The sequence below is a fragment of the Pinus tabuliformis genome, chromosome 6 (assembly GCF_031772625.1).
Source record: "Pinus tabuliformis cultivar Carrire ecotype Pingquan chromosome 6, CPIR1, whole genome shotgun sequence".
NCBI lineage: Eukaryota > Viridiplantae > Streptophyta > Pinopsida > Pinales > Pinaceae > Pinus > Pinus tabuliformis.
The window spans coordinates 362,040,012-362,061,170 of record NC_142292.1 but is presented as its reverse complement, the minus strand read 5'-3'; the positions used below and the strand labels follow the sequence as shown (position 1 = coordinate 362,061,170).

The following is a 21,159-nucleotide window of genomic DNA, read 5'->3' as shown; positions in this document are numbered from 1 at the left end:
TTTAAGTAAAAGGATGAAAATGAAGATTAAGGAGAATGTCACTTTTACTTTAAGAATTTAACATTACCATGAAATTTGAATAGCATATCAATACTAGGAGAAGGGAATGGACCCCAAAGACCAAAAAACCAATTAATAAAACATTTGGAGTCCCCCACACTTAAAAAAAACATAAAAAATTAAAAAAAAATTGTTTTTGGGGTTTACTGGCCGCATGAAGTGACCCGACCGAGTTGATACGGACTCGGCCGAGTTAAGACTGACCCGACCAAGTCATGCCATGACTTGGCCGGGTCAGTCTTAACTTGGCCGATCGAACCGGTTCGATGGCCGAGTCGCAATTTTTTTTTCAGCTCAGACCAACTCGGCCGAGTCGGTTCCGAGCCGGCCAGCGTTTAAAACACTGCTTCCAATGCAGCCACCAGCGCATTGGTTGACCCATGTTGGTGAAGGCATGGTTTGCGAACAAGAAAGCTGTGCGAACCAACAAACAAGAAAGATGTAACAGTGAAGAGAAACACACTCCGAGTTTAAAAGAGTCCACAGAATGAAAATGAGTGAAAGCGCATGTCATGCATTCTGTGGAGCTGCCAAGGTGCTGTGCTACACTGCGTGTAGATGTTGAGTGTATGCATTCTCTTGATTGTGACATGCAAGCAAACGTGAGAGAGGTAGGCCACTTATGTTGTGCATGTGTGCTTGTTGTGTATGATTACTCCAATGGATGAGCAATGGGATCATGTAGTTTGAGTGGAGGAAGTGAAATCTGGGTGTTTGGTTGATCTTCAATGCAAAGCAGAGAGTGATGAGGAGCCCTTGAGTGTTTCAACAATTTCCTGACCAGAAGCAATGTTTTAAAACTCCGACTCCGACTCGGAAATGGCCGAGGGTCGACTCCAACTCGATATCAACTTCGCCGGTTTGATTTCAGTGACTCGGTCGTTGTAAAAAATACATCATTTTTTGTTTGTTTGTTTGTTATTTTTTATAAAGCATAATTTTAAAGATTTTCATTCATGTTTCCAAACACAAAGCTTTAGAATATAGAGAGAAGACAACATATGATCAGAGTAGGCTCATGAATATATCCCTTATATCAAAATGGCACCCAGTGCATTGTCCAATACAAAGTTCATACTTAGCCACTAATGCCAGGATTCTTTTCTGCCTCAGCCTAAGGACAATCACTAGATTACAACAACAATAATACCAATTCTCTACCCCTAATGAAGTCTCAAAACCCTTGATTTAATTCTGGTCAAGCTCCAGAACAATCAGAGGTAAATATGTATTTATTAGTCCATTGCCAGAACATTTTCCTTTTTAAAAACATTGTATGGCTCAATGCATTGTTTCAGTTTTCTAATTCACGCCACTAGGATAACCATACTTTAGCCTTGTAATTTTCAAAACTTTCTCACAGTGATAGATTGCTTTAGGGCTATAAATATGCAATAAACAACAAATCAACCATTGATATGTAGGAGGTGGAACAACTTTTGACAAATGTGCTTCAGAATTTTTGTTAAAGAGCCGAGCCGATTGAGTTGTTACCGAGCCGGCCGAATTGTTACCAAGCTAGTCGAGTCATTACCGAGTCGGTCGAGTTGTTACCGAGTCGACTTAGTCAATCACTGGCTCGGTAACAACCCGGCCAGCTGTTCTGTTTCGGCCATCGAGCCGACCCGGCTAGGCATTGGTTCAGTCTGACTTGGCAGAGGCGGAGTCGGAGTCGACTCGGTTGTTTTTTAAAACAATGACCGAAAGTGAAACCAACCTCAGGATAGCGAGGCCCTGACATAACCATCAACGCGGGCTAAAGTCCTCGACATGTACCTGTCGTGACCTTTCCTTTGCTGTTGGCCTTATAGCTCGGTTTATGCAAAACCCACCTAGAAGTCATTGGAAAGCAGCTAAAAGAATACTTCATTATGTTCGAGGTACAGTTTAGTTTGGGATTCATTACAACGCAGAAACATCTCCTCTATTAGTTGGTTTCACTGATTCTGATTGGGATGGTGACCCTGATGATTGGAAGTCTATTGTAGGTTATGTCTTCACTCTTGGTTCTAGACCTATTACATGGGCTTGCAAGAAACAAAGTGCCATTTCTCTTTCTTTAGCAGAAGCAGAGTATCGTGGTGCTGTAGAAGCTAGAAAGGAAGCCCTGTGGCTTCGTCAGATCCTGTCAGAGTTTGGTTTTCAGCAGCAACATTCAACTACACTTTGGTGTGATAATCAAAGTTCCATTCAACTATGCAAAGATCCAGTCCAACATCAACGTAGCAAACACATTGAACTACACATGCACTTTATTAGAAAGCTCATTCATGACCATGTTTTTGAAGTGCAATATTGTTCAACCGATGATCAAGTTGTAGACATTTTTACAAAGGCTCTCACAGAGGCGAAGTTTACTAAACTTCGATTTATGGTTCGAGTTCAGGAATTTGTCACTAAGGGGGGAAGGCTCTAATGCCTCCTTCCTTCTCCTATTGTGTCATCTTTGTACATCCTTCAATCATATCCCAAGTTGTTCTTAAGGGGGGATGTTGGGATATTCCGACATAGTAAAGTATAACTTGGTCTAGTGTATAGTTAGGTAAAGTGTGTTTCTTTACTATGTACTTTTTGTAACTTACAATCCGACGGTCACGACATGTTCTAGACATGAAGTGATCCGATGGTTCATTCTCTCCTCGTTATTAACGACACTTGATCCGTGGCTTAACATCCGATTGGTCCATGATCTCTATTTAAAGAGCATGGAGGGTTATTTGTAAGGTGACCGTTCATGAGAGAAGCTTATGTAAATTTTCTTTCTTTTACATTAATAAATTGCCCGAAGTGGCCGCATTGGATCAGGCCGTGGACTGTTTTCCTCTTTGAGGGTTTTAACCATGTCAAGAATACTGGTGTATTGATCTGTGATTTGTTTGTGAGAGGTGACCTTTGGTGTTCTGTCTGAGGAACTTACCCTGTAAATTCCTACACAAGGGTGATGATATTGAATTGATTGGATTCACTGATGCAGATTGGGCAGTAAGTAGAGTAGACAGGAAAAGTACCACTGGGTATTGGCTTTGGGATGACTTCCTGGTGCAGTAAGAAGCAGAAGTCTGTAGCACTGAGCTCGGTTGAAGCTGAGTATATGGCAGCTAGGACAGTAACATGTGAAGCTATATGGCTTAGGGAATTGCTTGTAAATCTATTCAAGAAGAGGAAGTGACAAAAATCATTTGTGATAATCAGAGTTGTATCAAGCTCTCTGAAAATCTAGTGTTTCATGATCACTCCAAACACATTGATATTCGGTGTCACTTTATTAGGGATTGTGTTTAGATTGGGGCGGTATAGTTGGAGTATACTCCCACAGGAAATCAGGTAGCAGATGTACTCACTAAGGCTCTAGGAAGAACAAAGTTTGTTCAATTTTGAGAATAGATGGGTATGTTGGAAAATCCCTTTCAATAGCATGATGCAGCATTTGAGAGGGAGTTGTAGTACAGATGCAACAATGGCAGTGGCAGTGTCATGGGCAGCAGTACAACAACAACAACAACATAGTGTTGGTGGCAGCAACAATGTAGAAAAGAGATACTTCAGAGATAGAGCAACATGCAGTTGGACATTGTTGCTAGAGCACATTCCTCGCTAAGAGGGATTGTTAGTTTTTGGTAGCATCAGATGTGCTCTAGCCATGAAAATTGGTGGAGAGGCTAAGGCACGTGAGTTCTAAAGAACCCAGAAACCGATTGGTGAAATTCCACCCGAATTGTATTTTATTAAAATAATTACTATTTTTATTGTGGTTCCTAAGTCTAAACTTAGGAAAATTAAAATATTAATGAGTATTAATCAAAATATGGGTGAGAATGTTCTAGAAGATGGCCTAAGTCAAGTTTTAATCGTAGTCGTTGATTAGAGACTTAAGCTCGACTGTTGAAGTCTCAACGAGAAAAGTAGAAGGAGGTTTGGGGTTCATTTGAAAACACACAGAGGGTTGATTAGTCAGTTCGATATTCCTAGGGCAGGGTTGGCTAAGGAATTCAAACAAGTGATCAAGCAGTGAGGATCAGAGGCAGTTTTGGAAGGAATTGATTTCCAGTTCCATTGAATATATTTCAGAGAAGACATTGAAGGATTAGAGAAGCAGCGCAATGCCAAGAAGGGACAACGCAACAACTGGAGGAGGTTGACGCAGAACTACTGGGGGATAGCAGAGATCAGTGTCAGGAATCATTGTGGGTGATTGACAAATGAAATCTCGATTTCTTAGCAACAGACGTAGCAACAACAAGGGTGACGCAGCCAAAGGGAGTCTCCAAGCAGAAGCCACACAATGACTGTGTAGGCTTACGCAAAGACTGCATAGTGGGTCATCCAGGAGCCGGGTCTAGTGCATAATCTCCAGATTCAGTGTGAGAAAATTGTAACTATTTTTCTATCAGTTATCTTCTTTGAGTGAATTGCCATTTCCCTGGGGCATCCAGATTGTATTAAAAAATTTATTGCCAATAATAGAAAACATTAGATCCGCTGCACCGGTTTTCCTGCATTGGGTTTTCCAGGGACTACTGTCCAAAAACAAGTGTGTGAATGTGATTGTTCATGTGCTGGTGTTTCTCTTGCTTTTCTCATTTCATAATTTGTAAAGTCTGCAGCTGAATCTATTTTAATATTTACTAAAGCATTGGCAAATAACTTATTATTGTAAATAAGTAGGAGAAATAAATCAATCACCACAACACAATATTTTCACACTTCATCTCGAATTTGGAAGCCAACTCTCTCTTGCATTGATGAATGAGAGGGTCATCACCTGTCAGAAAGAGATCATCCACATAAAGGCCCAGAATGAGAAGTCTGTCCTTTTCAACCTTGAAGTAAAGGTTCGGGTCAACATCACTTCTAATAAATCCCAACGTCATAAGATAGCTATTGATCCTCTCATATCAAACCTTATGGGCTTGCTTCAACCCATAAAGAGATTTCTTCAACTTGCATACATGTGTCTCACGATCTTGAACCTCGAACCCTTCAGGTTGTTCCACATATACTTCCTCCTTAAGCGAACCATGCAAAAAGGTAGTTTTGACATCCATCTGATGAAGGTTCCATCCTTGTGATGCAACAAGGACTATGATCGAGCAGATGGTGGTATATCGGGCAACTGGTGCAAATATCTCATCATAGTCTCCTCCTTCCTTTTGAGAGAAGCCTCAAGCTACAAATCTAGCCTTGAATTTCTCAGCACTCCCATCAACTCCATGTTTGATCTTGTAGAGCCATTTTGAAGTGACCACAAACTTATCCTTTAGTCTAGGGACCACATCCCAGAAATCGTTCTTCATGATTGATTCATACTCTTCGTTCATTGCATCCTTCCAAACCTGTTGCTTCATCACTTCTTTGAATGTACAAGGCTTAGATTGTACAATGGTACTCATGGAAGCTAAGTACCCTTGGTACCTATTCGGCTTCTTTCTTTCACGAAATGTCCCCCTCGATGCAATGTGTTTCTCGGCATCTTCAAGAGTATCTTTAAGCCACAAAGGCCTCTTTCTTGTAGTAGAGGGCTCACTAGGAGGTGGATCAATGGGATCCATCAGTTTTTCAACATAGGGCATCGGTTCATCAGACGGAGATTCATCCTGCTTTTCTGCATCAGCATCATCATTGGCCTTCCTAGGGATAGGAAGATCTCGAATCTTTCTAAGTGCAGAATCTTCATCGAAAGTGACATCATGACTTAATTCCACTTCCCTTTGACTAGGCACATAAATTCTATATGCCTTTGAAGTTTCACTGTAGTCTACAAATGTTCCTTTCTTCCCAGATGCATCTCGTTTGTTTCTTTTCTCTTTCGGTACATGAAAGTATATATGACATCCAAAAATTCTAAAATGAGAAACATCATGTTTATTACTGGTGAATACTTCTTTGAGTGTCTTTAACTCTGAAGCTTGATGTGGGCATCGGTTTTGGACATACACAATGGTGTTGGTAGCTTCTCCCCATAAGAACTTCTGAAGACCTTGATCATGAATCATAGCCCGGGTAGCTTTAATGATAGTACGATTCTTCCTTTCGGCAACACCATTTTGTTCATGAGTATAAGCGGTTGTAGTCTCCCTCTTAATGCCATCTTCTCTACAATTGTCTTTGAATTCTTTAGACTTATATTCGGTCTAATTATTGGTCATTAGAATAATACTATTTAGTGTTTAATGCTCATTCTTATTAGCTGTTGCTATTTTTATCTTTTTAGCAGTTTCTTAGATAAAACTGGTTGTTTCTATTTCCTAATAGAAACTTGATGTTTCTATTACTGTAAATATCTCTGTATTATTATTGAGCTTCGTTTTGCTCATCAATTCAATTCATTCATTGGAAATCCATATGCGTGTTTCACACTGTTTTATGGTATCGGAGCTAGGTTATTTTTTTCGAAATAAATTTTTCATTGTTTGAAAAATTTTTGTGCTTCATTTCGAATTTGCTATCTTAAAGTCTGAAATTTTTTTGGGCATCGTGGTTCCTGCTTGGCTCTCTGTGTGAGGGTTTGTGTGTGCGAAAGCATCTGGCCAGGAAAATATCGGGCGTCTTCTATACGAGTGTGGCCATTTGTTGCTCCAGTTTGACGGGCAAGACTGCTGGTGGCAAACCTATTCTCCACCTTCAGCCACATCGTAGAGTCGCATTACTCGTGGCTGCAGCGTCAAATCAATTGGAGGTGCAAGCAATGGATGTCAGCAGCAACTCGTGATTGAGTTAGAGCAATAGTCACACGGATTTCTGTAGTTGTCTACGATCAGATTGTTCGTGTTTGTGGATACGGGCCACACTTGTGTTTGTTCCAGCATGTAAGTGGACGCCCATTCATACGCAGCAGTGTGTCTTGGCTGGCTGAGCAACACGTAGATTCTGTGCGTAGGCATAAGACAGTGCATTGATGCTTTCAAAATTTCCAGATTGTGGTAATAAAGTTGACGTGGTGGAATTTCTAATATTAAGCAGGGTTTAATATTAAGCAGATTTTCCTTCTGTTTTGCGGAAATCCGAGTATATCATTTAGCAGATTTTTCACATCATGTATCGTTTGACAGAATCACCGCTTACAATGCACTTTTGCGATGACTTGCGTAGCTTGAAATACCTGGAACTGCAGGACTTCCTCCACATGGTATATTTGTTTGTTTCAAAGATACGTCAGATGTTTTGTTTGACTCACGGCTTCTTGAATTTGGTGTTAAGGTTGTTCACCCGCGGAGCTTTTCTTCTGATTAGATCGCTAAGAAACCAGGGACATATTACTGAAGGCGGAATTAATTATTTTGGTTCTATTTTTATTGCACCAGCACCTGTCAGATTTTATCTGGATCTGCCGGCATCTACAGTGAAATCTGTGCCAGACACCTTTATTGTTTTCCGTGTCTTGGGAAACGTGCAGATGGCTTCGCTAACCAATCTGATGCTGGAAGGCAATCAACGCTTTAATGGCACCAATTATAACATCTGGAAACAGAGAATGTTGACCATTTTTGAATATAGGCGTCTTGACCAGCTCGTTTTGAACAAAGAGCTCCATCCTGGTATAGCTGGTACCGATCAGGATAAGTTTGATGATCGAAATCGAGAGGCTGTTATGCTTCTCAAACTTTCTGTGACTGATGATCAGTTACCGCAGATTCCTTCCGGCAAAACAGCTGCTGAAATTTGGCAACATCTGAAGGAATTGCACGAGACATCCGACAAGAGCAGAGCTTTCTTTCTCAAGAATCAGTTGTTCTCCATCATGATGGACGAACATATGTCTTTACAGGAACATCTTAACAAGATTAAAGACATTCGAGATCAGCTTGAAGCCATTGGTCGGACCATGGAGGAAGAAGATATGGTAGTCATCACTCTGAAATGTCTACCAAAATCTTATGAGCACTTCATAGAAACACTCAACATTACCTCCACTAATGTTGATCTGAAGTTTCCGGAGCTATGCAACAAACTCATGCAGCAGGATCGTTGGAAACAACAGTTTGGTAGTGGTGCCTCATCAGCCTCCTCAGAAAATGCTTTTGCTGCCAAATATCAGTCCTCTCAGTCCTTTCAGCAGAAAGGTTCTTCTCAGCCTTTTGATCCTGCTAGGAAGAAAAATGTGCAGTGTAATTACTGTCACAAATTCGGCCACATGAAGAAAGATTGCCGACAGAGGATTGCTTCTGAACAGAAGAAATAGGGAGGGCCCCATCAGACAGCGAATGTTGCAGAACATTCCGAGCAGACAGAATCTGCTTTTTACGCCTTTATGGCTAAAATGTCTTCAGATCATGTCCCGTCTTGAGCCTGGTACATTGACTCTAGTGCATCACGCCATTTCTCTCACAAGCGTGACTGGTTTATTGACTTCTCACCTTTCAGTGATTCAGTAGTATTCGGCGGAGGTGAAGAGTACACAGTGGTCGGCAAAGGTACAGTTCGGATCCAGTCTGGTGGATTCACACTCATCTTCCTGAATGTGTACTATGTTCCTGGTATGGAAATTAATCTGTTGTCTGTTAGCCAGATTATGAGGAACTCTCCTCAGCTTGATGTAGTGTTTAGTGCACACAAGTGCTCCATTATCGACAGGGACACTAGTCTTACGGTTGCTGTTGGTCTAGAGTATCATGGTCTATACAGGTTTCTTGACACTGGGGATTCTCCAGAAGTGGCTCTAGCAGCTCGTGTTTCTCCCATCAGCACCCTGTGGCATCAGCGATATGGGCGTCTAAACATGCAGTATCTCTCTCAGCTCTCTCGGGAGGGACTTGTGTCAGGGTTACCTGATATTTAGACTCAGCAGTTGGGAGTATGCGATGCCTGTCAAGCTGGCAAGCAACATCGGTCTTCATTCAAGGATGGAGAATCTTGGCGCGCATCTAAGGTACTCCAGTTAATTCATGCTGATATTTGTGGTCCTATGAATACATCTTCTATTACTGGTTGCAAATATTTTTTGCTTATTGTAGATGATTTCAGTAGAAAGATGTGGGTGTATTTTCTAAAATATAAATCTGATGCATTTAGTACCTTTCAGAAGTTTAAAACCTTAGTTGAAAAAGAGTCTGGCTGTAATATCATGACTCTTAGGACAAAAAACGGGGGGGGAATTTTGTTCTTCTGTTTTTTCCAACTTTGTGATACTCATGGCATCAAACACCAGTTAACTACACCCTACACTCCTCAGCAGAACAGTGTTGTCGAACGCCGCAACCGCACGGTTGTTGAAATGGCTCGTTCCATGTTACAACACAAGAGTGTTCCGGACAAATTCTGGGCTGAAGCAGTATTTACTGCTATTTATCTTCTTAACCGATCACCCACTCAGGTTGTTAAAGGGAAGACTCCTGAAGAGGTTTGGTCTGGCCGTAAGCCTAAGTTCAATCACCTCAAAGTGTTTGGCTCAGTTGCATATGTTTGGATTCCAGCTGCTAAGCGCTCTAAGTTGGATTCCAAAAGCCAGAAACTCATGATGACAGGGTACAATGATCATCACAAGGCCTATAGGCTGATAGATATAGCCATTGGTCGTCTTAGCTTCAGTCGGGATGTAGTATTTGATGAAGACAGAGGATTCTTTCAATCTTCTCCTTCTGAGTAGTGTTCTGAGGATCAGCCTCACAGTGTTCTTCTTCCGGTAGGTCCACCTGATGGAAGGGATGATGCAGCATCAATGTTTGATAATACACTACCTGAGCTTCCTCTGGAAAATAACCCTCCTCTTGCTGCCCCTATTGTTCTTGAGCCTTCTCCACCTCCTCCTGATATTGGTTCCTCTACTCTTCGACCTAAATGGTGGGCTAAAACCATTGGTGATCTCCGGGATGATGATCTCCTTGAAGGTAGAACTTCTAGGCATAAGAGCAAACAACAGTCTACAATAAATTTTGCGCTTATGGCTAACCTGCACAGTATTTTTGAGGCTCAAACCTATTCAGAGGCTAAGGGTACATCTGAGTGGGAACAGGCTATGGAAGCTGAATTCCAAAGTCTTCAGAAGAGTCACACATGGACCCTCTCTGATCTTCCTACAGGGAAAAAGCCCATCAGCTGCAAATGGGTGTATAAAGTGAAATACAAAGCTGACGGAACCCTAGACAAGTATAAAGCTCGTCTTGTGGCTCGAGGGTTCTCACAGAAGGAAGGCATCGACTATGAGGAGACTTTTGTTCCTACAGCCAAGATGAGTACCATACGGCTTGTCCTTGCCCTAGCAGCTCAGTTCAATTGGAAAGTTCATCAGATGGATGTAAAAAGTGCTTTCCTAAATGGTGACTTACAGGAAGAAGTCTACATGACGCAGCCTCCAGGATTCAAAGTTGCCGGTCAAGAATAGAAAGTGTGTAGACTAGCTAAAGCACTCTATGGATTGAAACAAGCTCCTCGGGCTTGGTACATGAAAATTGATCAGTACCTGACAGATCATGGCTTTCAGCGGAGCCCATCTGATGCAAACCTGTATATCAAGCATACTAGTGATGATATTTAGTTTGTGGTTGTCTATGTGTATGACCTTATCATTACTGGCAGCTCTGCACATTTGATCCATGGGATCAAACAAGACTTATGCAGCACCTTTGATATGACAGACTTGGGACTTCTTCATTACTGTCTAGGGGTTGAAGTCTGGCAGACTGAGAACAACATCTTTCTCTCTTAGTCCAAGCATGCCAAAAATCTTGTGGACAAGTTCAGAATGCAGGATTGCAAACCGGCCACGACTCCTATGGAACCAGGGCTCAAACTTTCAGCTCAGTCATCCTCCCCCCTTGTGGATGAAACTTTATTCAGGCAATTAGTGGGCAACCTCATCTACCTTACTGCCACTAGACGTGACATCAGTTTTGCAGTGAGCTACATTTCCCGCTTCATGTCAGCTCCTAAGGCTGATCATTGGATTGCAGCAAAGCTTGTGCTACAATATGTGTGTGGCACTCCTGATTATGGACTCCTATACACTCGAAGTTCCGATCCTATACTCAGTGGTTACATAGATTCTGACTGGGCCGGTTCGGTTGATGACCATAAATCTACAGCTAGGTATGTGTTTAGTCTAGGATCCGGTGTTGTCACTTGGACTAGTAAGAAGCAGCAGGCAGTGGCTCTCTCCTCAACAGAAGCAGAGTATCGGGGAGCAGTTAAGGCATCCTGTGAGGCAGTTTGGCTTCGATGTATGCTTGCGGATATGCATGTTTCCTAGACAGATCCTACTCCCTTGTTTTGTGATAATCAGGGAGTGCTCAAACTTGCCAAGAATCCAGTCTTTCATGAACGAACAAAGCATGTGGAAATCCATTGCCACTACATTCGCCAGCTTGTTGAAGACGGAGCCATTCAGTTGCGATATGTTCCCACAACGGAGCAGCCCGCAGACATCTTCACCAAGCCTCTTGGTCCTGATAAGTTTGTAAAATTTAGAGGGTCTATTGGTGTTGTAAATAGATTGAGCATTAAGGGAGGGTATTAGAATAATACTATTTAGTGTTTAATGCTCATTCTTATTAGCTGTTGCTATTTTTATCTTTTTAGCAGTTTCTTAGATAAAACTGGTTGTTTCTATTTCCTTATAGAAACTTGATGTTTCTATTACTGTCTAAGTCACAGGACACGTCCTCCAGGGTCCGGTGTCCCGTATTTTACGTACTGGACACGAAAACGGCCCTAATACGTGTCGAATACGGTTTTTAACGTGTCCTGAAAAATTGAATACGTATTCGCCAGTTTTCGTCGTGTCCTTAATTTAGAAAACACGTATTTCGTTGGTAGAAAACGTGGCCCTAACGTATTTCGACAGGTTGAATACGTACCCCGCAAAAAATGTAATTTAAAGCCTACGCGATGGATTTTTCCTGGTTATTTTCGTCCTGCTGTCGTCTGGAGCAGGGTGTTTGAAGTTAGCACTGAATTTGGAGTCTGGAGCAGATTGTGGTGCGGCTGGTGCCCGTGCCCATTGCTGTGCAGCGTTCAAGACCGGCCCGTAAACCAGTAAACCAGAACCCCTAAACCTGTGGAGACAGATCAATCTTATCGCTGGGGTAAGTCAAAGGAATCTGAGTCTATATGGCATGGGTGAGATTCTGTTATTTCTCTGACTTTGAGATGCTCTTTCAAGGAATATGTAGGTGAATCATAATCAATAAACTGTAACGATTGGCTGTCCTAAGTACATTATGGCAATATGCAGGGTTATGATACTCTTTCATGAATAAGATATGGGGGTTACTTTAAGTAACTAATCTGCCACAGACAGAGTCACACTTTCATTGGGAGCAAGATATCTTTTGACTTTGAATCTTGATCGAATGTATGGTTATGAATTCATGTCCATTGTCAACGCATTTGATACATCTAATTCAGTGTTTCTAGATAACTTACTATGACATTCAGACAACCCTTTGATTCAACATTATTTTGTCTCTAAATTGTGAGCAAACCCTTTGACATATTTAACATCATTTGGATACTGCATTAGTTGAAGATTAGGTAATGTTGATTTTGGGCATATACCATATGGCCCACAACTTATACTATTATACAGTTATACCTTTTATTTCGTGGAGGGAGTTAGGGATGTAGTTGAGTCTTGACCTTTTGGTGTTTTAGACAATACTAGAGTTTTCATTCAGATTCATTTGGCATGTTGAAGCCTTTCAACTTCAAGGATGGCTGGTCTACCCCATATTATGTTGGAAGAGCAATCAAATGCTTAACTGTAATTTAAATCAGCCTGCACTAAGTTGGCAATAACACTGTCAGGCTGAAGTCCTAAATCCTTGCATTTGTCAAAGTAAGAAAGGACACAGTCTAAGTTCTAAATTTATAATTAGTAGTAAGTACTTACTACTTAGTTTCTTATGTGCTTGTAAGTTGTAAATTTTGATTCTATTTATTTTTTTAAAGTGAACTATGAACTTTGAGAAGTAATTATATTTAATTTGATTAGATAAGCTGCAACCTGCAATTTAATATGGATAAAAAACTATATTTCGGTATATATATATATATATACATATGCATATTTTTTTTTATTAAATATATATAAAACGTGTTCCCCGTGTCTTGTTTCCAAGTCGCTGCGTTTCGTATTGAATACTCGTATTTACGTGTCCTCCGTGTCTCGTGTCCTCGTGTCATGTGACTTAGATTACTGTAAATATCTCTGTATTATTATTGAGCTTCATTTTGCTCATCAATTCAATTCATTCATTGGAAATCCATATGCGTGTTTCGCATTGTTTTAGTCCTCAAAACTTTGATCTTCTTCCTTGTTTGATTCTCTACCACGACTTTGAAGGAGAGGAACCATTTGAATACTTCGTTCTTCTTCTTTAAGAAATAGATCCATGTCTTGCGAGAGAAATCATCCACAAAAATAGCATAATACAAATATCCACCCAAAGATGTAACGAGCATCATACCTGATAGATCAAAATGGACCAATTGAAGAATATTAGTGGTTTGAGTCTCACTCAAGGGGAATGGTCCCCTTGTATGTTATCTAGTTTCACATCCTTGATAAACACCTTCATGATTCAAGTTGAATTCGAGCATCCCTGTGACCATCTTCCTTACATTGGGTAAGGCTTTAAAATGAAGGTGAACAAATCTTTGGTGCCATAATTCGGATTGAAGAGAGGTGTCACAATTCATTGCTCCCAATGGACTTCCTCCAACCTGATAAAGACCTTCAACCCTGAATCCTAGAGTGAATGCATCTCCTGGATTCCTTTGCCAAAGACGAACCTTCCCATCAATGAATGCCACCTTAAAACCTTTGTCTTTCATTGCAGAAATAGAAACCAAGTTCTTTTTCAAGTCAAGTACATATAGCACTTCTTGTAGATGAAGGGTTTGACCTTGGTTTAAGTGAAGAGTAACGGTCCCAATTCCTTTCACGGGATAAATGGCATTATCCATAAGTATAATCTCCATATTTGTGTTCTTTTCAACCAAGTTTGAGAGACCTTCTTTGTACCCAGTGAAGTGCCTTGAGGCACCTCTATCAATCAACCAACAATCGAATGTGTCCGGAGGAGAGGCGGTGTAGAGTGCAGAAATAAGATAAAATTCATTTTTCTTTGCAACATTAACTTTACCATACCTGGAGTTTCTCGACTTCTTGGGAGGATGACCACCTCCATTTCGAGCAGATGGAGCATTCCTCTTTCCTTTGTTATTGAACTTGTTGTTCCTTCGATTGCCATTGCCCTTGAAGTTATTGTTGTCATCATCTCGTGGAGTATCCTTCTTGTGAGGACACTCTCTAGCGAAGTGGCCAAACTTGTTACAATTGAAGCACCTTCCTTTTCTTCCTTCTTTGAATCCCAGTTTGAACCCTTGCCCTTGATTCCTTGGACCAACATTGTTCCTTCTTCTAGAATGAGCGTAGAAGGCAGTAGGATTGTTTCCATTTGAGGGTTGTCTTGTTCCATCATCCTTGTTTCTTCTCGAGTGCATCTGGCCAATAGTGCCTTATATCCCGGAGTCCTGTCATTGTTAAGAATGGTAGTGTTGAACACATCCCAATCTCTTGTAAGGCCCCCAAGTGCAATAAGAGAGAGTTCCCGGTCACCAGTGACTTTCCCAATAGATTGAAGATTATTCTTGATCTCAGTGATCCTCATGAAGTAGGATTGGATGGATTCTCCTCTATCCATCTTGATGTCTTTCAACTTGTTCTCGAGAAAGAGAATTTGATTTGCATTGTTTACTTTGAACATCCCAACTAACCTTTCATACATCTCCTTGGATTTTTCCAAATCAGAAATATATGCAACCAAAGGCTTATCAATAGAATCAACACTAATCTTCTTAGCTTTTGTCTCACCTTTCTTGTACTTGGTTTGAACAACGGTCACCAGTGACTTTCCCAATAGATTGAAGATTATTCTTGATCTCAGTGATCCTCATGAAGTAGGATTGGATGGATTCTCCTCTATCCATCTTGATGTCTTTCAACTTGTTCTCGAGAAAGAGAATTTGATTTGCATTGTTTACTTTGGACATCCCAACCAACCTTTCATACATCTCCTTGGATTTTTCCAAATCAGAAATATATGCAACCAAAGGCTTATGAATAGAATCAACACTAATCTTCTTAGCTTTTGTCTCACCTTTCTTGTACTTGGTTTGAACAACATGTGCACTTGAAGGAGACTCTGTTATTCTTCCTTCGACATAGTCCATGACATCATTTTCTTCCAAAGTCAAATCCAAAATCATCTTCGATGCATGATAGTCGGATTTGTCCTTGAGCTTGTCCTTGGTTTTGAAGAAAGATGTAGTTGTCATTGAGACTAGTTCCAAGTCCTCGTCCAACAACTTCTTTTAGTGATTGCTTTGCTTCACTCTTGCTTAGGCTTTGTCTTCACCTCAACTCTGAAACCATGTTAATTTTAGATAACAATGGTATGTTCTATGCTTAAAACAATTTACTTCAATGTTCCTTTAGTGTCCCAATGACAAATCCAATTATATCCAGTAGCAATCACATAAACTTATAAACATTGACAGTAAATGTAGATAGAACATAAAATCATATGCATAAGACAAGCCAAGGCAAGAGGACACAAGATGTGGTGGATGCCAGGGACAAACCCCAATGTGGGGAAACCCTTTGATCAAATCTTCTTATTATTCTTCAATAGTTCAGCAGAGAGAGAGTACAAATATAAGCCCAAAACAGATCTGCCAAATCAGCAGTCAAATCAGCCCTAACCAGAAAGTCAACGGTGGTCAAAGCTGCCCCAAAACATCCTCCAATCAGCAGTCCAATTCGGCCTTCAAATCAGCTCAAACTCTTCGGTCAAACCCAGTCAAAGGAGAGAGAAATTCTGCTGTAATTTTCTGCAGTCAAACCTGAAGTCAATCTGAAGTCAACGCTGGTCAAACTGTCCCCAAATACCTCGATTTCTGTGCCAATAAATGCAGCCTAGAAAAATCGGAATTCTGGCCCAAAAACCGAGGTCAACGCTGGTCAAATCACCCTGGTCAACACTCTGAAATCAACGACTTGATCTGCCCAGAAAAACTTAGCCTCCTGCCACACGTGCGAAGTAGAGAGAGAGAGGGAGCTGCCACACGTGCGAAGAAGAGAGATGCCTCCAAATGCTGTACGACCCAATCAAGAGAGAGAAGAAGTGATGAGATGATGTCCAAATGAGGAAAATGTCTCTCCTATTTATACACTTCGTTGAGGGTGAAAAGACACATCTGTTGGGCTTCATGAGCCTACATTTGACTGGAGCCGACCTTGACAATTTGTCCATAGGAGAAATAAATTCATAATTCTATTTCTGCTTGTCAAAATGAGATGATTTTTATATCAAAATTGTACCTCTCTGAAAGAGGAATCCAATGCAATAATCATCTCCATCATATGAGCTGTCCTAAGGTGGAATTTGGCCCTAGTTGCCAATTTTAAGATGGGGTCACACACTTTTGTTGGTAACATGTCCCAACCATCTTTTGCATTTTTCTTTTCTATATTTGTGATTGCATATGCTTTAATCTTCCTTTTAGCTGCATCAACCTATTAGAGCAAATTTTTGGGCCCTGACTCAAGGATGAGGATAAAGGGTGCTAGTGCTATTGACAATTGACAATCAAATTGAAGAATGGATGTGGATAATAAGGGAAACATGGAAGATGTCAGGTATGGATTACTAGTACTTCAATCAATGCCTCCTATTAGTGCCCCTTCTGAAGGAAAGACTTCAAGTGAGAGCAAACTAGCAAACGATAACCTCCCAGGTGAGGTATGGAAACAAGGTTACAATCAAGAGCAGTTATTCATCTAGCTTGGCCTATGATCCATATTAGTATGCCCCAAAACATTAAATGAAAGAATATGATTACAGAAATAGCTACTGTACCTTCTGATAAATGACCCACCTTCCTTCAAGAAGCATGCCAAAAAGAAGAGAGCATTGACTGAAGCATAGGTGGAGAGCTCTGATGTAAAGCTATTAGTGGGCCATCATAGGGCTGCTGGCTGGCTGGCTGATCAATGGGGAGAAAAATTCTCCTGTGGGTTACCCACATTTGGTGGGTAACAATTTCCTTGTTGTCCTTGAGTGTTAGTGCATTCAAATCGACTTTCAAGGCATTGCGTCCAAGATGGACCTCATGGACAACATTATTAGACCTACTGTTCTCTATGGCTTAGAGTTTGGAGACCTTGTCTACTTGAATCGAACTAGACCATGACAAAGAGATTTCAAATCCTCATGCTCCACTACATCATCAAATATAAGAGGATAGTTCTATAGGTTTTGCAAGAAAAGTTCAAGACCCTTGTCATTAGGATTGGACTCATTTTTTTTGGTCTCCCTTCAACACCAAGTCCACTATGCTAACTCTTCAGCCAACAAAGATCTTTATCCTTACCTTGCTTACTGCTCTTTAGATGCCATAGATACATCTAACACTTTAGGTCAAGCTTGTTGTTGGTTTGGTGAGGTAACTTGTCTACATCAATTGATTGGGATCTTGATGGGTCACCCCCACCCCCTTTAGATTTTCTCTTAATGCCCTAGGTTGACTCTTACCAAGTAGGAGTTGAAAAAGGTTCTAAATCCTATGATCAGTGATCTGTCATTAATTTCTTCTCTTTGGCCTCAAATGTTAGGAGTGAGAGCATTGAGGGTGGTTTATCAATGCCCCTCGGGAAAGACATCATCCCCTACCCACTTAATGGAGGAGTTTTTCTTGGGTTCTTAGGATTGAGGAATATTCGCATATTTCTGCATCTTTTATCTGCTCTAACATTTCGTTGTATTGAACTACAAAATCTTATGTAGTATACCATATTTTAGTTCCGCATTTACCTCGATGCTTTTATTCCACACTATTGTGATTAGTAGTCCCTTTGACCTACTTGTGGTCATGTTGCTGGATATTAATAAAATTATCTTATGCTATCTTTGACTTGGAGTGCATATTATTTTCATGCATTTGTTTCGAATTGTTCTCTCTCAAGTGCATGTTCTTTTCCATTCGTTTCCATTTTACTGCTGAGATTTAATGAAAGAAACAATTCCCACTCGAAATTTAATTTATAGTTTTTGCCCTATTTTCAGTTGCTTTCCGCATCAAGGGTAGCATAGTGTGCTAATTTTTTTCAAGTTTGCATGCAGATTTCTACACATAAAACAAAAGACATAAACATCTTAGGGACACTCCCCTGTGGCTGGAAAAGCACCAGCCCAACTGGAGAGGCATCTAGCAGTGACAAGATTAAATTGACTATAATTATTATGTGGATATGTTATCTTCTTAGTGCAGATTTGTGTGATAACACGATAGATTGGCATTATTCTGCTGAGAGATTGTCTGAAAATGAGGCGTGGTGTTCTGTAGAGTGGTTGTGGAAGCCAATAACTTTGCACTGTTATCAGCAGTGATTAAGTTAGGGTGTGATTCTCAGATTGCTTAGCATACTGGTAGTTCTTTGCACACTGGAAATTTGTACATTCAAAGTCATTTTTCTGGATGGTCAAATTTCTCACTTATCCTTGTGCTCAGAATTCTGAAAGAGCCTTTGCCAATACACAGTCCTTTCATTTAGTTGACATAACGTCTATTGACCTCTTGTTCGTTTTTGGACCTCTGGAATTTTCTCTCCCTTCATCTCTCACCTATTTATCTAATGAAAGTTGTTCAGATTTCTCATCAGAGTGTCCTGATGATGAGCCACACTTGCCGGATCGAAACCTCGACTCAAAAACATAATGTGATGGATCTGGAAGTTTCATATCAAAATTGTTTGACATCATTAGTTTGCCCATGCTCTATGCCCATTCATATTTTGTCCTCTACAGCCTTTTCTGTGTGTATTTAAGATTATCTAACTTTGTGCCTCATAAACTCTTTCTTCTAGACAGCTCATTATATGGACAGCTTCATTCTTTCATTGAAAAGCTATTGGTTTGGCCAAAGGCATTTTTGGAGCTTCATGACATGTACATAAGCGGTTCTCTAAAGAGACCAATTATGATTCTTTTGCACTCCCTGCTCTTTCAAATTCTTGTTTCTAATAATCTTCTTGTGGATGTGTGTTTTAACTGGCCTCTATTTATCGAAAGATTTATTTTCCTCCCATTTGGACGATTGGAACCTTGAAATGAAGGGTCAAGGACGTAAAAGTCTTAGTTTGAACTTTGAACATTCTGCTACATGGGTTATCGTTTCCCCTTTGGAGCTCACGTTTTATTGTCAAATATGTCATAGCCTTTAAAAGTTGTTTATGATTGCCTATCTTCAGGGTTCTTGCTGATTTCGTTTGAATTTCATTTATGATTGGTGATGTTTGGGCTTCTTTCTGATTTCATTTGATGCCTAACGATGAATGTTGCCCTTACTGGTTATTTTGCAGCTTGACATACCAATGTTAGTAGCTGTTCAATGGCTTGCCCCTGTTATTCTCTGTATTACTGGTGAGTGATTCATTCTCTCTATTATTGGTGAGGAATGAACATTAGGAACCACGAATATATAAAGTTCTCTTTTATTAAAGCACATTTCTTGCACTTGCTATAATTACTTTTTCCATTTTGTAGGGTTTATTCTGGGCTTGAGCTTCTGGCGTGTGCGGCAAAAGCGACGTAGAAGAGGGCGAAAAGGACCAGTGCGTTCCTCTATACTCGTGTAGTTCAATGAATTAAAAAATTGTGGGAAGTGTGAAAAAAATTCTTATACACATTGATTGTTCACACAGCAAAAGGAAGTGCTGATGGCAATTCAATCATTGGCCACACAAAAGCAATAGGTTTAGATGTATTGATCTATTATCTAATTATATTTTGTAAAAGCTGAGGAATTGAGATGGCAACTAGTGTGACAAGGATGGTCAGCTAGTGGTCTGCGGGAGTCACAGGTCCTAAGGGGCTGTTTGTGAGGACGGAAATATGGTAGCTTGTACCAGTTTATATATCTGTAAACATTGCTCGATGTAACTTGAAAGGAGACCAAGATGGTTTCGTTCAGTTTTCCATAATGAGAACTGACACGAATTTCCAGTTTTAAGTTGGTCTAGTTGCAGTATAGCTCTCCTGTAGTTTCACTGTATGCAGCTGCTCTGGAGGCCTTGCTTAGTTGTAAGCCTGTATCATAGAGTGGAAGCATCTCGTCCATACCAAGAAATGGCAGTAAAGTAAGTTGGATGGACTATTCCGTTGATGCTTTCCATGTATTCTATTCCAATGTTGCCAATGGGCAACCCCAACCTTTGCTGGAAATAATTATCGTAGTTGTTTCTTAAACTTGTGTCTTGGGAAGGTCTCTTAATTAGTTTACTGGATGGCATCATGCCATCTGCGTATAATGGTTATTGTAAATTTTCTTGTAGTAATAATGGAAAAGCATAATTGTTGTTCCTTTTAATTGTATTTTCCTTTCAGTTGTGTGCATAATAAATGTGTTCCCAATACATGAAATGCTAAGTCTATGCATTATGTTCTCTTGAACACAACAATGTTGTCCATGCAAATGGTTTACAGGATGACTGAAGAAACATTGCTCTGAAAGCAAGTTGACCAAAATCAGCAACTACATGCCTGATGATGCTATCCTTTTTCAGAAATTTTTGACAAGCTGGTATATACGAATAGACAGGTATGCAATAATTTGATTGATAACTCAACTGAGGAACAATGTTGTTAAATCGACCTTACAAGTAAGGATTTTCTATTCTATTACAGTTTACAAGTAAAGAACTGATGGAGGGAGATGCTACATAGAACAGCATGTATTGCACTTGTTATTTTCAACTAAATCAATGGGATTTAACTTTGGATGCTAACTTAATAGTGGACATGTTCTATAACTCTGTTATTTCTTTCTCAATACATGCCCTCTAGCCCGTAATAGTGGACAGTTTATTTGGAATATAGATGTGTGATAATTGCATGGCTCACATAGCAGTGTAGTAACTGATGCAGATTTAGTCACGATGATTAGGTATCCTTGTGAGTTGGAATCTTGTGACTTTTCTAGGATTTTTTTCACTCGGTCATTTTGTTCTAGTGTCAAAATTTTTCAAGAGTGTTTTTTCTTTGTTTGGAATCAGCAACATATCTATTTTGTCCACCCATTGGTTGAATGGTAAGGTGGGGGCAG

At 40.3% G+C, this 21,159-nt stretch overlaps 1 protein-coding gene across 1 annotated transcript in view; it reads left to right on the top strand.

The window, feature by feature from the left end:
- The window catches only part of LOC149258799 (subtilisin-like protease SBT6.1), a 327,819-nt gene extending 307,395 nt beyond the window's left edge, over positions 1 to 20,424 (top strand). The window contains 2 exon segments of the mRNA XM_089416280.1: positions 19,418 to 19,478; positions 19,602 to 20,424. Coding sequence (XP_089272406.1) covers positions 19,418 to 19,478; positions 19,602 to 19,693 — 153 coding nt within the window. The 3' untranslated portion in view covers positions 19,694 to 20,424.
- Positions 20,425 to 21,159: the final 735 nt, after the last annotated feature.